Raw genomic sequence first — 21,816 nt, 5'->3', positions numbered from 1 at the left:
AACATCGCGGTACTTCCGGGAACGCTTGCGAAACAGACCAGCCCGGTGTTTGAGAAGTCAATGAGAGAAGTGAACAATTCTTCCTTCGACAACTAAAAGGAACAACCTACATCCGAGCCAATGTCTTATACGTAGTTCAACGTGTTATTACTCCAACCTCGTGAAGGTAAAACAAGCATAAAAAAACTGACAAGTTTGCATTTTCGTAAAAAAAAAATTCATTTTTTTTATACAGGAGTGCCTTTTGATTTGACGTCATGCACATGCGCAGTTCGGCGATATATGGGACCGTTAGACCCAATGACGTGTTTCTACGCATGAGCTTTTTTCTTTTGCCTGCCAAGGTCGCCATGTGTGATCGGATACGCAGCTTTTAGCCTATCTTCATACCAAAGATGTGTATATAACTAACCTAAGAGACCACAGCCTGTCCACTTCCAAATATGAACAAATGTCATAGTGGGGCAGAATAATTTATTATGTATTTATCTTGCGTCCCAGTATCTCTACTTGCACATCAATCTTCTGCATTGTAATTACTTCACCACCATGGCCTATTTATTACCTTACCTCCCTTATCCTACCTCATTTGTACACACTGTAAATATACCTTCTCTACTGTATTATTGACTGTTTGTTTACTCCATGTGTAACTCTGTTGTTTGTGTCGAACTGCTTTGCTTTATTCTTGGCCAGGTCGCAGTTGTAAATGAGAACTTGGTCTCAACTATCCTACCTGGTTAAATAAAGGTGAAATTAAAAATAAAAAACAAGCAAGGTGGGCAGAGCCAAGCACCAGCTAGTGAGATCCTATTGGCGCGTTGTAGCATTTATTTGCATATTTCCGTTAGGGAACGCCTACTATGTGAAATGCGCCCGTGACGTAACTAAACTTGCCTTCGGACTTCTAAACTACGCATTTTTTTAATTTATTTTTTACTTTGGCAAAGAGTCAAGTTTCTAGACAGATCAATCTGGCTATTTCTTCTCTGCTGCTCACTGGGCTTCCAACATATTTGGTAGTGTGAGTAGAAACGCCAACCAGATGCTACATTAGCTCATTTGAGGCTCTTATTTTATTTAACTAGGCAAGCCAGTTAAGAACATGTTCTTATTTACTATGACGGCCTACCCCCGGACGACGCTGGGCTAATTGCTCGCCCGCACTACGGGACTCCCAATCACGGCCGGTTGTGATACAGCCTGGAATCGAACCAGGGTGTCTGTTGTGACGCCTCAAGCACTGAGACCGCTGCGCCACTCAGGAGTCCATTGCTAAGCTTAGTACAATAATCAAATTTGATATTAGGCCATCCAAAATGAAACAAACAAAACATTTAATTTTGAGCAAGCATGGCACATAAGTTTTATTTAAATCAAATCATTATTATTTTTTTTACAATTTTGTTCTAACATTTCACAAGATAAAATATATATATATAATATAGTACATTTGACTTTGATGATCACATTGTTTAATAAAAACTGATGAAAAATAAAATATCTACTTCCAGCATCAAGGAGCAGCTGGTGAAGCTATACAATTGTTATCATTTGAAAAAAGACAGACCCACAAACACATAGCTTAATGTTCTGTAATATATTAACATTTTACATAAGCAGAAATCAAATTCTAATGTTTATTTTTCTTCAACTCTCCATCAGAAGTACCTGGAACTAACCTGATGATCATCAAAACAATGAAAAACATTGTACAGTGTGTAATGTTATTAATACAAGGCTACAATATATCTAGGTTGATTCACAATGAGTCTTAAAATGTTCTATTGATGATGGACAGACCGCTGTGTGTGTGTATGTGTGTGTGTGTAGACTGGTTCTGAGCCTCTGCACCATACAGTAGTCACGAGACCAGAGAGGGTCAGGGCTAGGTCTGACGCAGTCGAAAATGAAGGTTGTTCCAAATGGCACCGTATTTCCCCCAGGATTAGAGGGATAGGAGACCCATAGGCCTCTGGTCTAAAGTAGTACACTAATATATATATATATATATATAGAGAGAGAGAATAGGGTGCCATTTGGGTAATGGCCAGTTGACTGGCAGTAACTAGGTAGGTTGACCTGTGAGATAAAATAAAAACATGATCATTTGGTTCTCATTTAACCCGTATGATATTGACAGATGGGAGACAAAAACATGAACCCGACAAAACGTATAAAAAAAAATAGTGTCTGTGTATATTAATAGTGAGAGACGCCAAGCTCCAATTGCCAGAGACTGAGGCAGCTCAGGGGACTGTCCCAAACGGCACCCTATTCCCTACATAGTGCACACTCCTGTCGACCAGAGCCCTGTGGGAATCCTATGGCACCCAGTCAAAATGAATTCTCCGTTATAAGGAAGAGAGAGTGCCTTTTAGGAAGCGGCCTCGTTTTAGAAAAACAAGTCGTAGCTCAGTGAAGAGGAAGGGACATCGATTCTCGTTAGCGTTAACAACCCCCATGCATGTTCCTGTCATATATCTGCATATTCATAATGATGAAGAAAACAGCATGTTTTCCTCACCATGGAATTGATAAGTTAGTTTAAATAAGAGGCTAAATTTGGCCTGTTCTGCCCTGGCTAACAATACATCACAATGACAAAAGATACCTTTACCATTACATGGAACGACATCTAACAAACAGGTGGAAAGGTGGTATAAACGCAGAGCCTTGGTAATAACCACAGGTCTACTTCCAACAAGGAGTGGTCTAAACCATAAGGTTTCATCTCTGAGAGAGAAGCCGTAGTCGTGACAACAACATAAAGCAACCCAAGGCACGCAAGTACTCCCTTTAGTTTATACAGAGCGGTGCAAGGCAGAACAGACAAGAGACTAAATAATACAAACTATAAAAATGTTATCTTATCTAACAAATCCTTGGTCAGCAAAAGAGCATAGTACTGTATGGAGGAGGAGGAGGGGTCAGAGAGAGGGGATAGTACTGTATGGTGGAGGGGATAGTACTGTATGGAGGAGGATGGTCAGAGAGAGGGAGGGGCTAGTACTGTATGGAGGAGGAGGGGTCACAGAGGGAGGGGCTAGTGCTGTATGGAGGAGGAGGGGTCAGAGAGAGGGGATAGTACTGTATGGTGGAGAAGGAGACAGAGAGATAGTACTGTATGAAGGAGGGGTCAGATATCATAGATATCATAGTATTGTATGGTGGAGGAGGGGTCAGAGAGAGGGAGGGGATAGTACTGTATGGTGGAGATAGTACTGTATGGTGGAGGAGGAGACAGAGAGAGGGAGGGGCTAGTACTGTATGGAGAAGGAGGGGTCAGAAAGAGGGAGGGGCTAGTACTGTATGGAGGAGGAGGGGTCAGAGAGAGGGAGGGGCTAGTACTGTATGGAGGAGGAGACAGAGAGAGGGAGGGGCTAGTACTGTATGGAGGAGGAGGAGACAGGGAGAAGGAGGGGCTAGTACTGTATGGAGGAGGAGGAGACAGAGAGGGAGGGGCTAGTACTGTATGGAGGAGGAGGAGACAGAGAGAGGGAGGGGCTAGTACTGTATGGAGGAGGAGACAGGGAGACACAGCTTAGGTCATGTTCCAGCGGGCATGGTGGTGGTAGTAAAATATCCAGCCAATCAGAGAGACAGTCCTGTCAGGAAGTGCAACCAATCAGTGTCTCAGTGCAGGAAGCGGATGCTCATCTTCTGTTCAACATCTACCTTCTCCAGAACCTGAGGAGGAAAGGAACAGCTTCAGTCGTTATCCTCAACAACATGGTATTAGTTAGCTCTAGATCCTGTCTACTGCTGGCAGCAGCCTTTCACCATGTCAAACTCTGGGTATATGTAAATGTCCTTGGCAAGTAACGGTGATTCTAATTTATTACCGTCGAAATGACATAACTAGACGTTGCATTGGCCTGTCAACGTTGCATTGGCCTGTCAACGTTGCATTGGCCTGTCAACGTTGCATTGGCCTGTCAACGTTGCATTGGCCTGTCAACGTTGCATTGGCCCGTCAACGTTGCATTGGCCTGTCAACGTTGCATTGGCCCGTCAACGTTGCATTGGCCTGTCAACGTTGCATTGGCCTGTCAACATTACATTACAGTTGACTGTACATGTCAGAGCAGAAACCAAGCCATGAGGTTGAAGGAATTGTCCGTAGAGCTCTGAGACAGGATTGTGTCGAGGCACAGATCTGGGGAATGGTACCAAAACATTATTGCAGCATTGAAGGTCCCCAAGAACAATGGCCTCCATTATTCTTAAATGGAAGACGTTTGGAACCACCAAGACTCTTCCTAGAGCTGGCTGCCTGGTCAAACTGAGCAATCAGGGGAGAAGGGCCTTGGTCAGGGAGGTGAACAAGAACCCAATGGTCACTCTGTGACAGAGCTCCAGAGTTCCTCTGTGGAGATGGGAGGACCTTCCAGAAGGACAACCATCTCTGCAGCTCTCCACCAATCAAGCCTTTATGGTAGATTGGCCAGACGTGCCTTTTACTGAGAAGTGGCCTCCATAACAGCCCGCTTGGAGTTTGCCAAAAAGCACCTAAAGGACTCTCAGAAACAAGATTCTCTGGTCTGATGAAACCAAGATTGAACTCTTTGGCCTGAATGCCAAGTCTGGAGGAAACCTGGCACCATCCCTACGGTGAAGCATGGTGGTGGCAGTGTCAAGCTGTGGGGATGTTTTTCAGCTGCAGGGACTGGGAGATTAGTCAGGATCGAGGGGAAGATGAACAGAGCAAAGTACAGAGAGATCCTTGATGATAACCAAGGATCCAGAGCACTCAGGACCTCAGCCAGAGCCCAGACTTGAAACCCAATCAAACATTTTCTGAGAGACCTGAAAATAGCTGTGCAGCGACACTCCAGTTCCAACCTGACAGAGCTTGAGAGGGTCTGCAGAGAAGAACGTGGAGACACTCCCCAAATACAGGTGTGCCAAGCAGGTAGCATCATACCCAAGAAGACTCAAGGCTGTAATCACTGCCAAAGGTGCTTCAACAAAGTTCTGGGTAAATGGTCTGAGTGTTTATGGAAATGTCATATTTCCATTTTTACCCCCCCCCAAAAAAAAAACCAACAACTTGTTTTTGCTTTGTCATTATGGGGTATTGTGTGTAGATTGATGAGGGGGAAAAAACAATTTCATCCATTTTAGGAATAAGGCTGTGGAAAAAGTCAAGGGGACTGAATACACAAACTGACCAAATATCAACGGACTTGGCTCACACACTGCTACAAAGTCAGTACTGTAGAACTGACAACAGAATGTATATTCTAGGTTAGTATTAGGTAATGATCCCCGGCCCAAACATAAATATGTAGTAAGTTTCCAACCTTGATGAACTCGTTAAAGGAAATGGAGTTGTCTCCGTTCTGGTCGGCCTCCTGGATGGTCCTATCAGCGATGCTGCCCAGCTGCTCGTCAGAGATGTTTACACCAACCATCATCCTAAGAACCTGGAATAAATCATGTTCACACCAACCATGATCCTAAGAACCTGGAATAAATCACGTTCACACCAACCATCATCCTAAGAACCTGGAATAAACGTGTTCACACCAACCATCATCCTAAGAACCTGGAATAAATCACGTTCACACCAACCATCATCCTAAGAACCTGGAATAAACGTGTTCACACCAACCATCATCCTAAGAACCTGGAATAAATCACATTCACACCAACCATCATCCTAAGAACCTGGAATAAATCACGTTCACACCAACCATCATCCTAAGAACCTGGAATAAATCACGTTCACACCAACGTTCCCTAGGGTCTAAAGTTGACAGTTTTCTCCAAGTCTTAACAGCAGAGTTGTAAAGTACAAGACGACATCCTAAATGTACTATACATAAAATGACAAATAATGAGTATAAGTGAGAGACAAAAAAATATATGTACTTCAATGTGCTGGTAACATGAAGGGTGCAGAAACTGATTCATTCATGGCGTCACGAACAACGTTAGGCAGCAACGTTGTTTGCAAAACAAGAGATCGGTTTTCACTGAGTCATTGAACCCGGAGATTACAGTGATTGTAGGTCATAATCCCAGACCAGTCACACAGAGAAGAGCAGGGGTGTATTTATTTAGTTTATTGGACAAATTCAGGAAGGTCCCGCCCTGGTTTCTTCTGTTTGGTTCAGAGTAAAAACACACCAGGTGTCATAGGGCACTGCACAGCCAATGACATGGAATAAACAGGAGCTAGAATGGGGACAATGTAGTATGACAAAAACATTTAGTTAGTTGGGGGGGGGGGGGGGGGGGGGGGGAGACAGAATGAGAGGGAGGGGGGGAAGAAGAGGAGAGACAGGAGGAGAGGGAGGGGGGGGGGGGGGAGGAGAGACAGGAGGGGAAGAAGAGGAGAGACAGGAGGAGAGGGAGGGGGGGGGGGGGGGGGGGGAGAGACAGGAGGAGAGGGAGCTAGAATGGGGACAATGTAGTATGACGAAAACAAAATTTAGTTAGGGTTGGAAATTTACACAATTGTTTACTGTCCAGGGCAAATTCCCTCTCCTTCTCAATGCCAAAAACACTTTGAAATTTCCGTCAGTATATGCTGAGCAGCAGGGCTCCTGTCCGTCTTGGTATTAACTTTAATAGGCTCAAATTACATCATGACACGAGGAACAAACCGAAGGACAATTCTCTCTCTGCCTAAGATCTTGTTATTCAGCTCTAGGGTCATTTCCTTCATCAGGGTGAAGAGATGCCTGGTCCCCCTTGATGCAAACTCTTAACATCAATCTACTCCACAACATTCAAGCCCTGATTGTTGAATGAGAATATGGTGTTGAGGTCTGGTATCAAGAGATTAAGGTCCCCCCCTCCCTAAAAAAAACAAAGATTTCTAGTGGGGGAACCACAAGAGTGTGCAATTTTAACCCTGACTCTATTCTCACCTGTAGCAGCTCGTCACGGGAGATCTTATCATCTCTGTCCAGGTCGTACAGCTGGAAAGCAACTGGAAGGGGAGGGGGGGGGGGGGCAAGACAGGGGGGGGGGGGGGGGGAGACAGGAGAAAATGGGTTTTGAGGTCAAATAATCATTTTCAAAATACATTTATATCCATCAGATTGGGAAAGAAGAAGAGTCAGTTGGTATATAGTATTCTATAGTACAGTTAACCAACAGTCTGTTGGTATATAGTATTCTATAGTACAGTTAACCAACAGTCTGTTGGTATAGAGTATTCTATAGTACAGTTAACCAACAGTCTGTTGGTATAGAGTATTCTATAGTACAGTTAACCAACAGTCTGTTGGTATATAGTATTCTATAGTACAGTTAACCAACAGTCTGTTGGTATAGAGTATTCTATAGTACAGTTAACCAACAGTCTGTTGGTATAGAGTATTCTATAGTACAGTTAACCAACAGTCTGTTGGTATAGAGTATTCTATAGTACAGTTAACCAACAGTCTGTTGGTATATAGTATTCTATAGTACAGTTAACCAACAGTCTGTTGGTATAGAGTATTCTATAGTACAGTTAACCAACAGTCTGTTGGTATAGAGTATTCTATAGTACAGTTAACCAACAGTCTGTTGGTATAGAGTATTCTATAGTACAGTTAACCAACAGTCTGTTGGTATAGAGTATTCTATAGTACAGTTAACCAACAGTCAGTTGGTATATAGTATAAATTCAGCAAAAAAAAGGACCCTGTCTTTCAACGGTAATTTGTAAAAATCCAAATAACTTCACAGATCTTCATTGTAAAGGGTTTAAACACTGTTTTCCATGAACCATAAACCACTGTACAAAAAACACTGTTTATGAACCATAAACAATGAATGAACATGCACCTGTGGAACGGTCGTTAAGACACGAACAGCTTATACAGACGGTAGGCAATTAAGGTCACAGTTAAGAAAACTTAGGACACTAAAGAGGCCTTTCTACTGACTCTGAAAAACACCAAAAGAAAGATGCCCAGGGTCCCTGCTCATCTGCCTGAACGTGCCTTAGGGATGCTGCAAGGAGGCATGAGGACTGCAGATGTGGCCAGGGCAATAAATTGCAATGTCTGTACTGTGAGACGCCCAAGACAGCGCTACAGGGAGACAGGACGGACAGCTGATCGTCCTCGCAGTGGCAGACCACGTGTAACAACACCTGCACAGGATCGGTACATCCGAACATCACACCTGTGGGACAGGTACAGGATGGCAACAACAGCTGCCCGAGTTAGACCAGGAACGCACAATCCCTCCATCAGTGCTCAGACTGTCCGCAATAGGCTGAGAGAGGCTGGACTGAGGGCTTGTAGGCCTGTTGTAAGGCAGGTCCTCACCAGACATCACCGGCAACAACATCGCCTATGGGCACAAACCCACCGTCGCTGGACCAGACAGGACTGAAAAGAAGTGCTCTTCACTGACCAGACGCGGTTTTGTCTCACCAGGGGTGATGGTCAGATTCACGTTTATCGTTGAAGGATTGAGCGTTACACCGAGGCCTGTACTCAAGAGCGAGATCGATTTGGAGGTGGATGGTCCGTCATGGTCTGGGGCGGTGTGTCACAGCATCATCGGACTGAGCTTGTTGTCATTGCAGGCAATCTCAACGCTGTGCGTTACAGGGAAGACATCCTTCTCCCTCATGTGGTACCCTTCCTGCAGGCTCATCCTGACATGACTCTCCAGCATGACAATGCCACCAGCCATACTGCTCGTTCTGTGTGTGATTTCCTGCAAGACAGGAATGTCAGTGTTCTGCCATGGCCAGCGAAGAGCCCGGATCTCAATCCCATTGAGCACGTCTGGTACCTGTTGGATCGGAGGGTGAGGGATAGGGCCATTCCCCCCCCAGAAATGTCTGGGAACTTGCAGGTGCCTTGGTGGAAGAGTGGGGTAACATCTCACAGCAATAACAGGCAAATCTGGTGCAGCCCATGAGGAGGAGATGCACTGCAGTACTTAATGCAGCTGGTGGCCACACCAGATACTGACTGTTACTTTTGATTTTGACCCTCCCCCCCTTTGTTCAGGGACACATTATTCCATTTCTGTTAGTCACATGTCTGTGGAACTTGTTCAGTTTATGTCTCAGTTGTTGAATCATGTTATGTTCATACAATTATTTACACATGTTAAGTTTGCTGAAAATAAACGCAGTTGACAGTGAGAGGACATTTCTTTTTTTTTTGCTGAGTTTAGTACTCTATAGGAAATTGTCAACTGATCTGGCCTGGGTCGCAGTTCTGTTTGTCTTGACCCCTTGTCACTCATCATTTATTGTCAAGACAGCACAAAGAGATCTGGGACTCGGGCTAGGACCGCACCCTCTGATTAGACTTACAGAGCAGCTTATTGGTCCTGCTGTTGAGAGGTTCAGAGGCAGTGGGGTCCTTGTTCTTCTCGTTGTCTTCAATAGGACGGAAGTGAGCCAGGGTTCTCATGAAGCCCCTGAAGTTCACCTGGTCCTCCCTGAGAAAGCACACAGCCGGGACAACAACAATTACATCAACCCGACCAGAAGAGCCTTCATAGAGACATAGGATATTTCTATTTTTAAACTGTATAATTTGCTGAATAGACACACAGCAAAACAGGTCATTCACATGATTGGTCATGACTTGGGAGGTCAGAACACCTTAGACCAACGCGACCTTCTAATATCAGGCTACTCATTGTGGTCCACATGACTAGGGCTGTGGCGGTCATGCCCCCCCCCCGGCTGAATAAAAATAGATTTCCCGGGGGGAGTGTGCAAACGCATCAATTCCATGTTGAGCAATTAACAAAGTCAGGATTTGAAACTGGTCCTCCTATAGGGTTAAATTACAGTTGCTTATGCAACACTAGTTATGATAGAAACCTTAGGATATACACTGACCAGGTGAATCCAGGTGAACGCTACGATCCCTTATTGATGTCACGTGTTAAATCCACTTTAAATCAGTGTAGAATGAAGGGAAGGAGACAGGTTAATTAAATAACATTGTTTAAGCCTTGAGACAATTGAGACATGGATTGTGTATGTGTGCCATATAGAGTTTAAATGGACAAGACAAAAGATGCCTAAGTACCTTTGAACAGGGAATAGAGCCCTGAGTACCAGGCCATTAGCAACCTGATGGAGGGACAATAGAGCCCTGAGTACCAGGCCATTAGGACCTGATGGAGGGACAATAGAGCCCTGAGTACCAGGTCATTAGGACCTGATGGAGGGACGATAGAGCCCTGAGTACCAGGTCATTAGGACCTGATGGAGGGACGATAGAGCCCTGAGTACCAGGCCATTAGCAACCTGATGGAGGGACAATACAGCCCTGAGTACCAGGCCATTAGGACCTGATGGAGGGACAATAGAGCCCTGAGTACCAGGCCATTAGGACCTGATGGAGGGACAATAGAGCCCTGAGTAGCAGGCCATTAGGACCTGATGGAGGGACAATAGAGCTCTGAGTACCAGGCCATTAGTACCTGATGGAGGGACAATAGCGACTGGTCGTTAGCAAGCTTGGTAGGCTACTAATGACCATCAGCAGCATCAGAGCGCCGTTTTAGAGAAGCCTAGTTACTGTGACTCAAATGGTCACATGGAATGCGGTCATGACATTTTTATAAGCTAAAATTAAAATTTGTTTTGGGATGGTAACGATATAGGTCTAACCAAGGCTGTTTGTTTTGGGATGGTAATGATATAGGTCTATCCAAGGCTGTTTGTTTTGGGATGGTAACGATATAGGTCTATCCAAGGCTGTTTGTTTTGGGATGGTAACGATATAGGTCTATCCAAGGCTGTTTGTTTTGGGATGGTAACGATATAGGTCTATCCAAGGCTGTTTGTTTTGGGATGGTAACGATATAGGTCTATCCAAGGCTGTTTGTTTTGGGATGGTAACGATATAGGTCTATCCAAGGCTGTTTGTTTTGGGATGGTAATGATATAGGTCTAACCAAGGCTGTTTGTTTTGGGATGGTAACGATATAGGTCTATCCAAGGCTGTTTGTTTTGGGATGGTAACGATATAGGTCTATCCAAGGCTGTTTGTTTTGGGATGGTAATGATATAGGTCTATCCAGGGCTGTACGTTTTGGGATGGTAATGATATAGGTCTATCCAAGGCTGTTTGTTTTGGGATGGTAATGATATAGGTCTATCCAAGGCTGTACGTTTTGGGATGGTAATGATATAGGTCTATCCAAGGCTGTTTGTTTTGGGATGGTAACGATATAGGTCTATCCAAGGCTGTTTGTTTTGGGATGGTAATGATATAGGTCTATCCAAGGCTGTTTGTTTTGGGATGGTAACGATATAGGTCTATCCAAGGCTGTTTGTTTTGGGATGGTAACGATATAGGTCTATCCAAGGCTGTTTGTTTTGGGATGGTAACGATATAGGTCTATCCAAGGCTGTTTGTTTTGGGATGGTAACGATATAGGTCTATCCAAGGCTGTTTGTTTTGGGATGGTAATGATATAGGTCTATCCAAGGCTGTTTGTTTTGGGATGGTAATGATATAGGTCTATCCAAGGCTGTTTGTTTTGGGATGGTAACGATATAGGTCTATCCAAGGCTGTACGTTTTGGGATGGTAACGATATAGGTCTATCCAAGGCTGTACGTTTTGGGATGGTAACGATATAGGTCTATCCAAGGCTGTACGTTTTGGGATGGTAACGATATAGGTCTATCCAAGGCATGTTTGTTTTGGGATGGTAATGATATAGGTCTATCCAAGGCTGTTTGTTTTGGGATGGTAACGATATAGGTCTATCCAAGGCTGTTCGTTTTGGGATGGTAATGATATAGGTCTATCCAAGGCTGTACGTTTTGGGATGGTAACGATATAGGTCTATCCAAGGCTGTTTGTTTTGGGATGGTAACGATATAGGTCTATCCAAGGCTGTTTGTTTTGGGATGGTAATGATATAGGTCTATCCAAGGCTGTTTGTTTTGGGATTGTGATGATATAGGTCTATCCAAGGCTGTTTGTTTTGGGATGGTAACGATATAGGTCTATCCAAGGCTGTACGTTTTGGGATGGTAATGATATAGGTCTATCCAAGTCATGTTGTCGAAAAAAAACACTAAACTTTCATGTGAATTTCACAGACCAGCACAACCGGTCATACACACTTAAACTTAAGAAAATGCATTACAATATAAATACAATGTTAAGGTAGACTCAAACAAAGGAATGTTTACTGTATGTTTAACGCACATTACTAAATGGGTTTGTTCGTGTGGTGAGTGACTCGAGTCAAAGCTATGTGCATCTTTAAAGAAATCAGGGAAGGTCACATACTACTCACCCCTCGGGAAAGAAGGCATTGATGATTCTGTCTCCCAGAGGGTTGATGGCCAACTCTGGGATCCGTTGGAAATCTTCCCGACTTCAGAAACAGGAGAGGAAGAATTTACTCAACGACAACAAAGGGAACTATGGACTATTTTCCAAGGCTGCGTTTACACAGGCAACCCAATTCTGATCTCTCCCCCCCCCCCAACTAATAGGTCTTTTGACCAATCACATCAGATCTTTTTCAGTGCTGATCGGATTGATCAAAAGATCAATTAGTGAAACATATCAGAATTGGGCTGCCTGTTTAAACGCAGCCTATGAGTTTGACCCCACTTCCAATCACACACCATGGATCAAAGACCAGCAGATGAGTGGAGAGATACTGACATCACTCTGGGTAATGTCTAGTTGAAATGATATCACATACCACTGTATACCCCAATACAGACTGCATGCTAGCTCCACTGTATACCTGACGTGGCTGTAGTGTTGTGGCAACTGATGAATGATTAAGACAAGTCACCTTGGATTCACCAGACCAGCTTTAAAAATCTGGCCCAGCCCCACTGTATATCCCAATACAGACTGCATGCTAGCCCCACTGTATACCCCCAATACAGACTGCATGCTAGCCCCACTGTATACCCCCAATACAGACTGCATGCTAGCCCCACTGTATATCCCAATACAGACTGCATGCTAGTTCCACTGTATACCCCAATACAGACTGGACGCTTCATTGAGAGGACACAGAAAACCCACACATGTTGTGTGTAAACAGACAAAGTGGTGCAGTTACATTTCAGTATTATATCTGGTTAATGACCCCCACCCAGCTTAATAGTCAGTAGTAACATCATTTCATAGACAGACTGGATAAACGGGGTCAATGTGTGGCTGGAATCCCGGAGGTTTCTTTCTGCATAGTGGGTGAAAACTATGGAGCCTAGGCCACTCAGAGAGAGAGAACAGAGCTGGAGTTGAACTGTGATGGGATTTAAAAATGACCGATTGTTTTTCCCTCTGAAGGTCAGCGAGCAACTGAGAGGTCAGAGGTCAATCACACCGTCTTCCACGTCTGTTTGTAATGTCGTGTTAATTTGCCGGCACTAGATGTGGAAATAAAGAACTGCATAGCGAGGTCGAAGTTCATATCGAAGTTCGAGTTGTCAGACTCCGGTCAAAACAATCTGATTCTTCTAGACACAGCTTATACCCAGTGACACACACACCACTAGTATGGGTAGTAGGGTACTGCAGGCAACGCCCGAGCCAAGAGTGATGCATCTTGGGAAGCCTCTTGAACAGCCTCTTGAACAGACCAGAGGTTTTTTTTATTTGACCTTTATTTAACTAGGCAAGTCAGTTAAGAACAAATTCTTATTTTCAATGACGGCCTAGGAACAGTGGGTTAACTGCCTGTTCAGGGGCAGAACGACAGATTTGTACCTTGTCAGCTCGGGGATTTGAACTTGCAACCTTTTGGTTACTAGTCCAACGCTCTAACCACTAGGCTACCCTGCCGTCCCAGGCCGAGGCGACAAACTTCAATATCACATCAGCTCAGAACATTCTGTACTTACACGGCCACTTTGAAGTAAGGGTCACGTGCCTCTAAGCGATATTCACTGGCATGGAGTTATACTGTGTTCCTACACAACATTGCCAAGTTGGCTCTGATGGTCACAGAGAAGTAATATGGGGACGAAGGGCAATCGTGAACACAGTCAAGTAAATGTCTTACAGCTGTCTCACATCCTCAATACTCTCTTCGTTTGGCGGTCGACTACATTCCATAACCAATAGAACGTAAAGAAAAGGAGCTATCGGCATAAATCCACTATTTTCCATTGGACAAACACCATTAGCTCTAATTTAAATGAATTGTAAATCATTTACAATGCCTCCTAGGGCTGGGAATTCCCAGGAACTTCACCGTGGGATATTATCACCATACCTAGGTGCTGTTTCGAAATGAACTACACATTTAGAGTGATTCTCCATGTAGTGTGATTCTATATGAATAGTGTGATTCTATATGAATAGTGTGATTCTATATGAATAGTGTGATTCTATATGAATAGTGTGATTCTCCATGAATAGTGTGATTCTATATGAATAGTGTGATTCTCCATGAATAGTGTGATTCTCCATGAATAGTGTGATTCTATATGAATAGTGTGATTCTATATGAATAGTGTGGTTCTCCATGAATAGTGTGATTCCCCATGAATAGTGTGATTCCCCATGAATAGTGTGATTCTCCATGAATAGTGTGATTCTATATGAATAGTGTGATTCTATATGAATAGTGTGATTCTCCATGAATAGTGTGATTCTATATGAATAGTGTGATTCTCCATGAATAGTGTGATTCTCCATGAATAGTGTGATTCCCCATGAATAGTGTGATTCTATATGAATAGTGTGATTCTATATGAATAGTGTGATTCTATATGAATAGTGTGATTCTCCATGAATAGTGTGATTCTATATGAATAGTGTGATTCCCCATGAATAGTGTGATTCTATATGAATAGTGTGATTCTATATGAATAGTGTGATTCCCCATGAATAGTGTGATTCTATATGAATAGTGTGATTCTATATGAATAGTGTGATTCTATATGAATAGTGTGATTCTATATGAAGTGTGATTCTCCATGAATAGTGTGATTATTCTATATGAATAGTGTGATTCTATATGAATAGTGTGATTCTATATGAAGTGTGATTCTATATGAAGTGTGATTCTACATGTATTCTGATTCTACATGAATTTTCGATTCGATACTGTGATTTGATGTTCCAAACATATTCCTCACTATATCTGCTGTAGAGAGAGACAAGAGCGTAAGAAAGCGAAAATAAGGGAATAAGTGCTGAAAAAAGCCCCCCCTATTTAAAATGACTGAGAACAAGCTATAGGATTAAAAATAGCTGAGTTTTGGCTAACACTACCTACAGTTGCAAAATATATATATATATTTTTTTAATGATACGAGTCAAATATTGATTTAATATCGTCCAAAAATAATATTGCAACTATGGATTTCCCCCCCCCCATCACTAATGCCTCCCCTCCCACAGAGAGCCAGAGGACATCACAGATTCACCTTGTCCTCCTTTCTGTGTAGGCCTATTGTGTCATGGCTATGACTTCAGTGTTTGGCTGGAAGTCTGAGGGTGTGTTCGTAAATTCAATCTGGAGAGCAAGAGAGCGTTCAGAGTGCGCTCTGGGCGTTGGTAAATTCTGAGCTTTTCGCTCTCCCGAGCGTTCAGAGTGCACACTGGACGCTCTGGTCAAGGATTAGGGTTGATCCGATCGTTCTGACCTCACAACGGCAGTCAAGCACCCAAGCTAACGTTGGCTAGCTTGTCAGCTACTTCCAGACACAAATGATAGAACATCTCACTCTGACCATTTTACTCTCCCTAGCAGAGCTGGTTAGGCTGTTTTCATGTTATCCAGAGCGTTGGTGACTGCAACTCTGCTGCTGGCAACAATTTAATTATGCTTTTTTTGCCGACGTTTACTGACACCGGCCATATTCAACGGGTGTCGAGTGTTCGTACATTCATCAGTTATTCTGCCCTCTGGCACACTCAGGCGAGAGTGCTCTGAAAATCGGAGTAGACAGCCAAAGTGAATTTACGAACACACCCCGAGTGTTTCATCAAGCTTGTCGTTGTGTGTGTGTCCCAGTGGCATTGCATGATGGGGCTGCTGTCTGTACCTGAGTGTGCCGTTCTCTCCTTTGTCCAAGCTGGTGAAGCGACTGTAGAGCCGGGTGATCTGGCTGTGGGAAACTGCAAAGAAACACACCGTGTTTAGTGACAGGGATTGTTGGGATCATGCTTTTAAAGGCCTCAGGTCTTAATGTATGAACAACACTTCTACACAGGACTACGATGATGTAAAGGAGAAGGCTTGTCCATACTTTGTCAGTAGTTTGTTTCATTGTTGTGATCCACTGGACTAACACACATGTAATGACTTAGTAGAGCTTTCCTCTGGTAACAATAATGGCTCTGCTCAAGTCACAGATCAGCAGAGAAACCCAAAACTCTCCATCACCAGGCATAAAAATACCACAACACCAGTATATATATAAAACACTACATGATCAAAAGTATGTGGACATCTGCTTGTTGAACATCTCATTCCAAAATCATGGGTATTAATATGGAGTTGGGCTCTCCCGTTGCTGCTATAACAGCCTCCACTCTTCTGGGAAGGTTTTCCACTAGATGTTGGAACATTGCTGCGGGGGACTTGCTTCCATTCAACCACGGCATTAGTGAGGACGGGCACTGAAACAGGAAAGGGCATTCCTCAAACTGTTGCCAAAATGTTGGCTGCACAGAACCGTCTACAATGTCATTGTACGCTGTAGCGTTACGATTTCCCTTCACTGGAACTAAGTGGCCAAGTCTGAACCATGAAAAACAGCCCCAGACCATCATTCCTCATCCACCAAACTTTATAGTTAGTACTATGAATTGGGGCAAACCCAGATTAGTCCGTCGGAGTGGCAGATGGTGAAGCGAGAATCTTCACTCCAAAGAACGCTTTTCCACTGCTCCAGAGTCCAATGGCAGCGAGCTTTACACCACTCCAGCCGAAGCTTGGAATTGAGCATGGTGATCTGAGGCTTGTGTGCGGCTCCCGACAAACAGTTATTGTGCTGAAGTTGCTTCCAGAGGCAGCTTGGAACTTGTTATTGAGTGTTGCAACCGAGGACAGACATAAGTTTTTTTTTTACGACCTACATGCTTCTGCACTCGGCAGTCCAGTTCTGTGAGATTGTGTTACCTACCACTTCGGTGTTGCTCCTTGACGTTTCCACTTCACAATAACAGCACTTACAGCTGACCGGGGGCAGCTCTAGCAGATAAGAAATTTGACAAACTGACATGATGAGAAGGTGTCACCCTATGACGGGAGCTCTTCAGTAAGGCCATTCTACTGCCAATGTTTGTCTATGGCTGCGTGCTCGATTTAATACACCTGTCAGCAACGGGTGTGGCTGAAATAGCCGAATCCACTATTTTGAAAGGGTGCCAACATACTTTTGTATATATAGCTTAGCTAGTTATGTGAAATAACAACGTGCTATGATATTACAAGATAGTGAGAGCTTGTCATTAACGGCTAGTTGGCCCCACACCCGCTTTGGTAAAAGTGGAGAACTCAACTCACAGCCCGTCTCCTTTTTGATTTCTTCAATCTCCTCTTCTCTCAGTAATGTCGATGCTCTGGATCCCATTGTAAAGTCCTTCCTTCACAACAAAAGCTACAAAAAAATAATAATACAATTTTAAAAATCCCTAGTAACGCTAACAAGTTGTTCGCCGCAGGTTTCGAAGAGATTTGTTAGCTAACGTTTGCTGATTCGTGCTAACTAGCGGAAGAGAGAGACAGAGAGAAAAAAAAATGGATATACACGAAGCAAGCTAGCAAATGTCGCAACGTTTCGGTAGTCTGCGTTGAATCCAATTGTCTACCGTTAATAATTTCCTTGTATTTGTTTAAAAAAATAATTATTCCGAGTTAGCCTGTGAAACAGCTGACCGGAGAACTGTCAGTTTGCTCTGTTCAGCACTGTGGAGAGGTCAGGGGGGGGTCACGCCTGATGCGCCGAATTCATGACGTAGCCACGCAGAGTGAGTCGAATGTTAATTAAATGATTCATTTTTCTACATAATTATAATAACATTTTTTTTCTGTGATTACAATTGCACTAGAATTGTTTATTTAAAAAAAATACGTTTCGTTTGTTTGTTCCAGTATTTTCTCATTAATACCTGCGTTCTGTTTTGCTGTAATGTAAGAACGTAAATTGTTGATCTGTAATTTGAATTAAAAAATAACATAGAAAGAGACGATGAGCACTTCAACGCTGCGATTGGGTTGGTCTTCATTTAAGGTTAGAGTTACGCATAAGATTAGCAGTGTGGTTAAACTCATGGTTTAGGGTTCAAATCTGAATTTAAGAAGATAAATTGTAGGAATAGGCGGGGTTTAGGCAATAATTATGACTTTGTGGCTGTGGGAACTAGTGACAACCCGTGATTTTACTACACACTCCAGTACAGTAGGTGGCGGCACTTGTTAGCGGACAGACACAATATTATAGAAGAGCCTTTCGCAGAGCACCTCGACACGACACCGTTGTACTGGTCATTCGTAACGGGTTGCCGTTACGTTACCTAATTGGCATGTTACGATGGCATCCAGATGACCAATATGAAAATAAACATAACTTTATTTTACAAGTTTTAACTAGCGCCATGCTGCTATTTAACCTTTATTTAACTAAACAAATCAGTTAATAACACATTCTTATTTACAATGATGGCCTAGTGGGTTAATTGCCTTGTTCACATTTTACCTTGTCAGCTAGGGGATTCGATCTCGCAACCTTTCAGGTCCAATTCCAACGCTCTAACCACTAGGCTACCTGTGGTTGCCAGCATAAACTAGATTGTTGGGAAGGGCTCATCAGCACCACTTCTTCTATGGTATATTGGCGATTAGAAACTGGGAGGTTCGAGCCCTGAATGCTGATTGGCTGACAGCTGTGGACGACGCAACGCGGAGTTACCATATACCTTCTCTGGCCTTATTGCTTAATTGCACGATTCCTAAAAAAACAAAAACATAACTACATATATCAATGGAGGCTGCTGAGGGGAGGACGGACAGCTCATAATAATGGCTGGAGTGAATAGAATGGTATCAAACACACCATGAACACTTTGTGAAGACACTGTAGTTATTGTACAGGCTATGCATTGAAAGGTGTGACTTGGGCCAGCAGCAAATCACCCAGCATCCCACTGCTGCATTGGCTCTGAAGCTAATGTCACCGATGTGAAATGGCTAGTTAGTTAGCGGGTGGTGCGCGCTAACGGCGTTTCAATCGGTGACGTCACTTGCTCGTGAGAACTCGAAGTAGTTGTTCCACCATTGATTTGTTTCTCTTTTGATCCATTCAACAACAGAGCGATACGATCCTTGTTTCAGCAGGATGTTGTATCTATCTATACCTTATGTCCTGCCTTATTGGAATGGATGTGTTGATCATATCTGTTGGAAAAAAAGTTTGAATGTTGCCACACACAAACCTACTTGTTAACAAAATTAAGGAAGTTTCCTTTCAAATTAAATCAAATCAAATTTATTTATATAGCCCTTCGTACATCAGCTGATATCTCAAAGTGCTGTACAGAAACCCAGCCTAAAACCCCAAACAGCAAGCAATGCAGGTGTAGAAGCACGGTGGCTAGGAAAAACTCCCTAGAAAGGCCAAAACCTAGGAAGAAACCTAGAGAGGAACCAGGCTATGAGGGGTGGCCAGTCCTCTTCTGGCTGTGCCGGGTGGAGATTATAACAATGTGGTCGAATAATAATAAGGCAGAACAGTTGAAACTGGAGCAGCAGCACAGTCAGGTGGACTGGGGACAGCAAGGAGTCATCATGTCAGGTATTCCTGGGGCATGGTCCTAGGGCTCAGGTCCTCCGAGAGAGAGAAAGAAAGAGAGAATTAGAGAGAGCATATGTGGGATGGCCAGTCCTCTTCTTTGATTTGATTTAAAATTAGCCATAAATATTATCCTGCCAACCACTATATGAAGAAGTTTAAGGAAAACATCAACTCAAATTGCTCCTTTTGTAATGACCACCCAGAAACAGTTTTGCATCTTTTTTGGCATTGTATGCATGTAAGAAAACTGTGGCAAGACATCAGTAGGTTTATAATTGAACACATTTATGAAGATTTTACACTATTGTGGAGAGATGTACTGTTTGGATTCTTTACATACAATAGAAATAAGCGGAAACATTTTTATGTAATTAATTTCATTATTCTTTTGGCCAAATTTCATATACACAAATGTAAATTTACAAACAGAAAACCACATTTTCGTAACCTACAAAAATAAATTGAACTGTATTTTAAGACGGTTAAATGCTCTACTAACAAAAAAGCTGTTAGAATTGTAAGTATATGCATGTCCCTTAAGGTCCTTATGTAATTGTAATGTGATATTGTACCCCCTAGCCCCGCCCCTAGCTCGATTGTCTATTGTTTGTAATCTATGTATGCTTGTGTTCCCTCATGTGCTTTATGTATTGATTTGTTGTTAATAAAAATAAAATAAAAATAAAAATAAATAATAATAAATGTAAAAAAAAGTTGTTCCACCATTGCTCTGAAGGGCATCTTTTGTGGACTGATGGGTAACGATGCTCCGTGGGTGTCAGTTGTTGATGTGTGCAGAGGGTCGAGGAGAGGGACGGAAGCTATACTGTTACACTAAGCAGGGTTGGTCCAGGGACTGACCCCCTGGATGGGAGACCAGATGCTGCTAGAAATTGGAATCCAAGTCGAAATCTTTTTTTTTTCTCCCTCCTAACTCAGGATTTGTTTAACCCTCCTGAGTAAAATATGTGTTCCCATTCCTGTAGAATGTAGTTCTCCAGGAGATAATAGATTTTCACTGCAGGAATTCAAAAGAAAATACATCTGGCCAGCTAGACTTTGTTGATGGCAAAAACCAAACATCAACGTGGAAGAATAGACATTGAATTGACATCTGTGCACAATTTCTTAATCGGAGGTTCAAAATGACTGGGATAAAACAAATCAGTAGTTTGTTTTCAGGAGATAATAGATTTTCACTGCAGGAATTCAAAAGAAAATACATCTGGCCAGCTAGACTTTGTTGATGGCAAAAACCAAACATCAACGTGGAAGAATAGACATTGAATTGACATCTGTGCACAATTTCTTAATCGGAGGTTCAAAATGACTGGGATAAAACAAATCAGTAGTTTGTTTTATCAGCAACCAGCAGCACACCACCCTGCAGGTGTAACAGTTGTTAAAGTACTATGTGAATTTCACCAGGTTCATATATCAATATGTTGTGTTGATTTGTTATTATGTATGCCTGCATCCTGGGAGAAGGAGAGTGTGTACTTACGTTTTGCCCGGCGTGCTCGTGCTCACATCATTTTGATGCACTGAGAGGGGTAAGCACGCTTTTTCTGTCTTCAGAAAAGTTAGATTCTTTCAAGTACAAAGTCATATACACACAGTGTTTTGTTCATGAATAATGATGTATATTTAGAGGTTACTCATAAGTGGATGGTATTGTTACGATGCACTTGTAATTGTACTTTTTAGGATGATATCAACATTCTGAATTCAACATGTGGTTAATAGCTAGCTAAGGTATTAGCAGGCTACTGTATGTGTGAACGATGGCTAGCTCCTCGAATGATCCCAGTCCCTCCTATTGTGCATCTGTTGTAGAAAGAGGCGACGATTCTCAGAACAGATGTGCTCTACAAATGTTTTATTTCCTTTTGGATGCAGGTATGTGGTTTTATCTATGTAAAATATGTTACGTATAATTAGGAGAGTGTATTCATTTTTGTATTTGAAAATCATTTTGATGCACTGAGAAAGAGGTGACGATTCTCAGAACATATGTGCTCTACAAGACGACCATTCAGAAACGTCACCTTTTAAAAAGAGCATCGTGTCTGTTGTACCTATCCTCAGCAA

The 21,816-nt window shown here is 42.8% G+C and overlaps 1 protein-coding gene across 1 annotated transcript; it reads right to left on the bottom strand.

Moving 5' to 3' along the window:
* Positions 1-1,341: 1,341 nt before the first annotated feature.
* On the bottom strand, positions 1,342-17,862 carry LOC139375462 (calcineurin B homologous protein 1-like). Its single transcript, XM_071117274.1, has 7 exons — positions 17,439-17,862; positions 15,973-16,045; positions 12,246-12,326; positions 9,284-9,411; positions 6,882-6,943; positions 5,307-5,429; positions 1,342-3,690 (listed from the first exon to the last, which is right to left on the bottom strand). Exons 1-7 carry the CDS (start codon positions 17,503-17,505, stop codon positions 3,637-3,639), a joined length of 588 nt encoding a protein of 195 aa, XP_070973375.1. The 5' UTR covers positions 17,506-17,862; the 3' UTR covers positions 1,342-3,636.
* Positions 17,863-21,816: the final 3,954 nt, after the last annotated feature.

This window comes from Oncorhynchus clarkii, chromosome 19 (assembly GCF_045791955.1).
Source record: "Oncorhynchus clarkii lewisi isolate Uvic-CL-2024 chromosome 19, UVic_Ocla_1.0, whole genome shotgun sequence".
In the NCBI taxonomy this organism is placed as follows: domain Eukaryota; kingdom Metazoa; phylum Chordata; class Actinopteri; order Salmoniformes; family Salmonidae; genus Oncorhynchus; species Oncorhynchus clarkii.
Note: the sequence above shows the minus strand (reverse complement) of the source record. Positions and strands in the feature narration are given on the sequence as shown.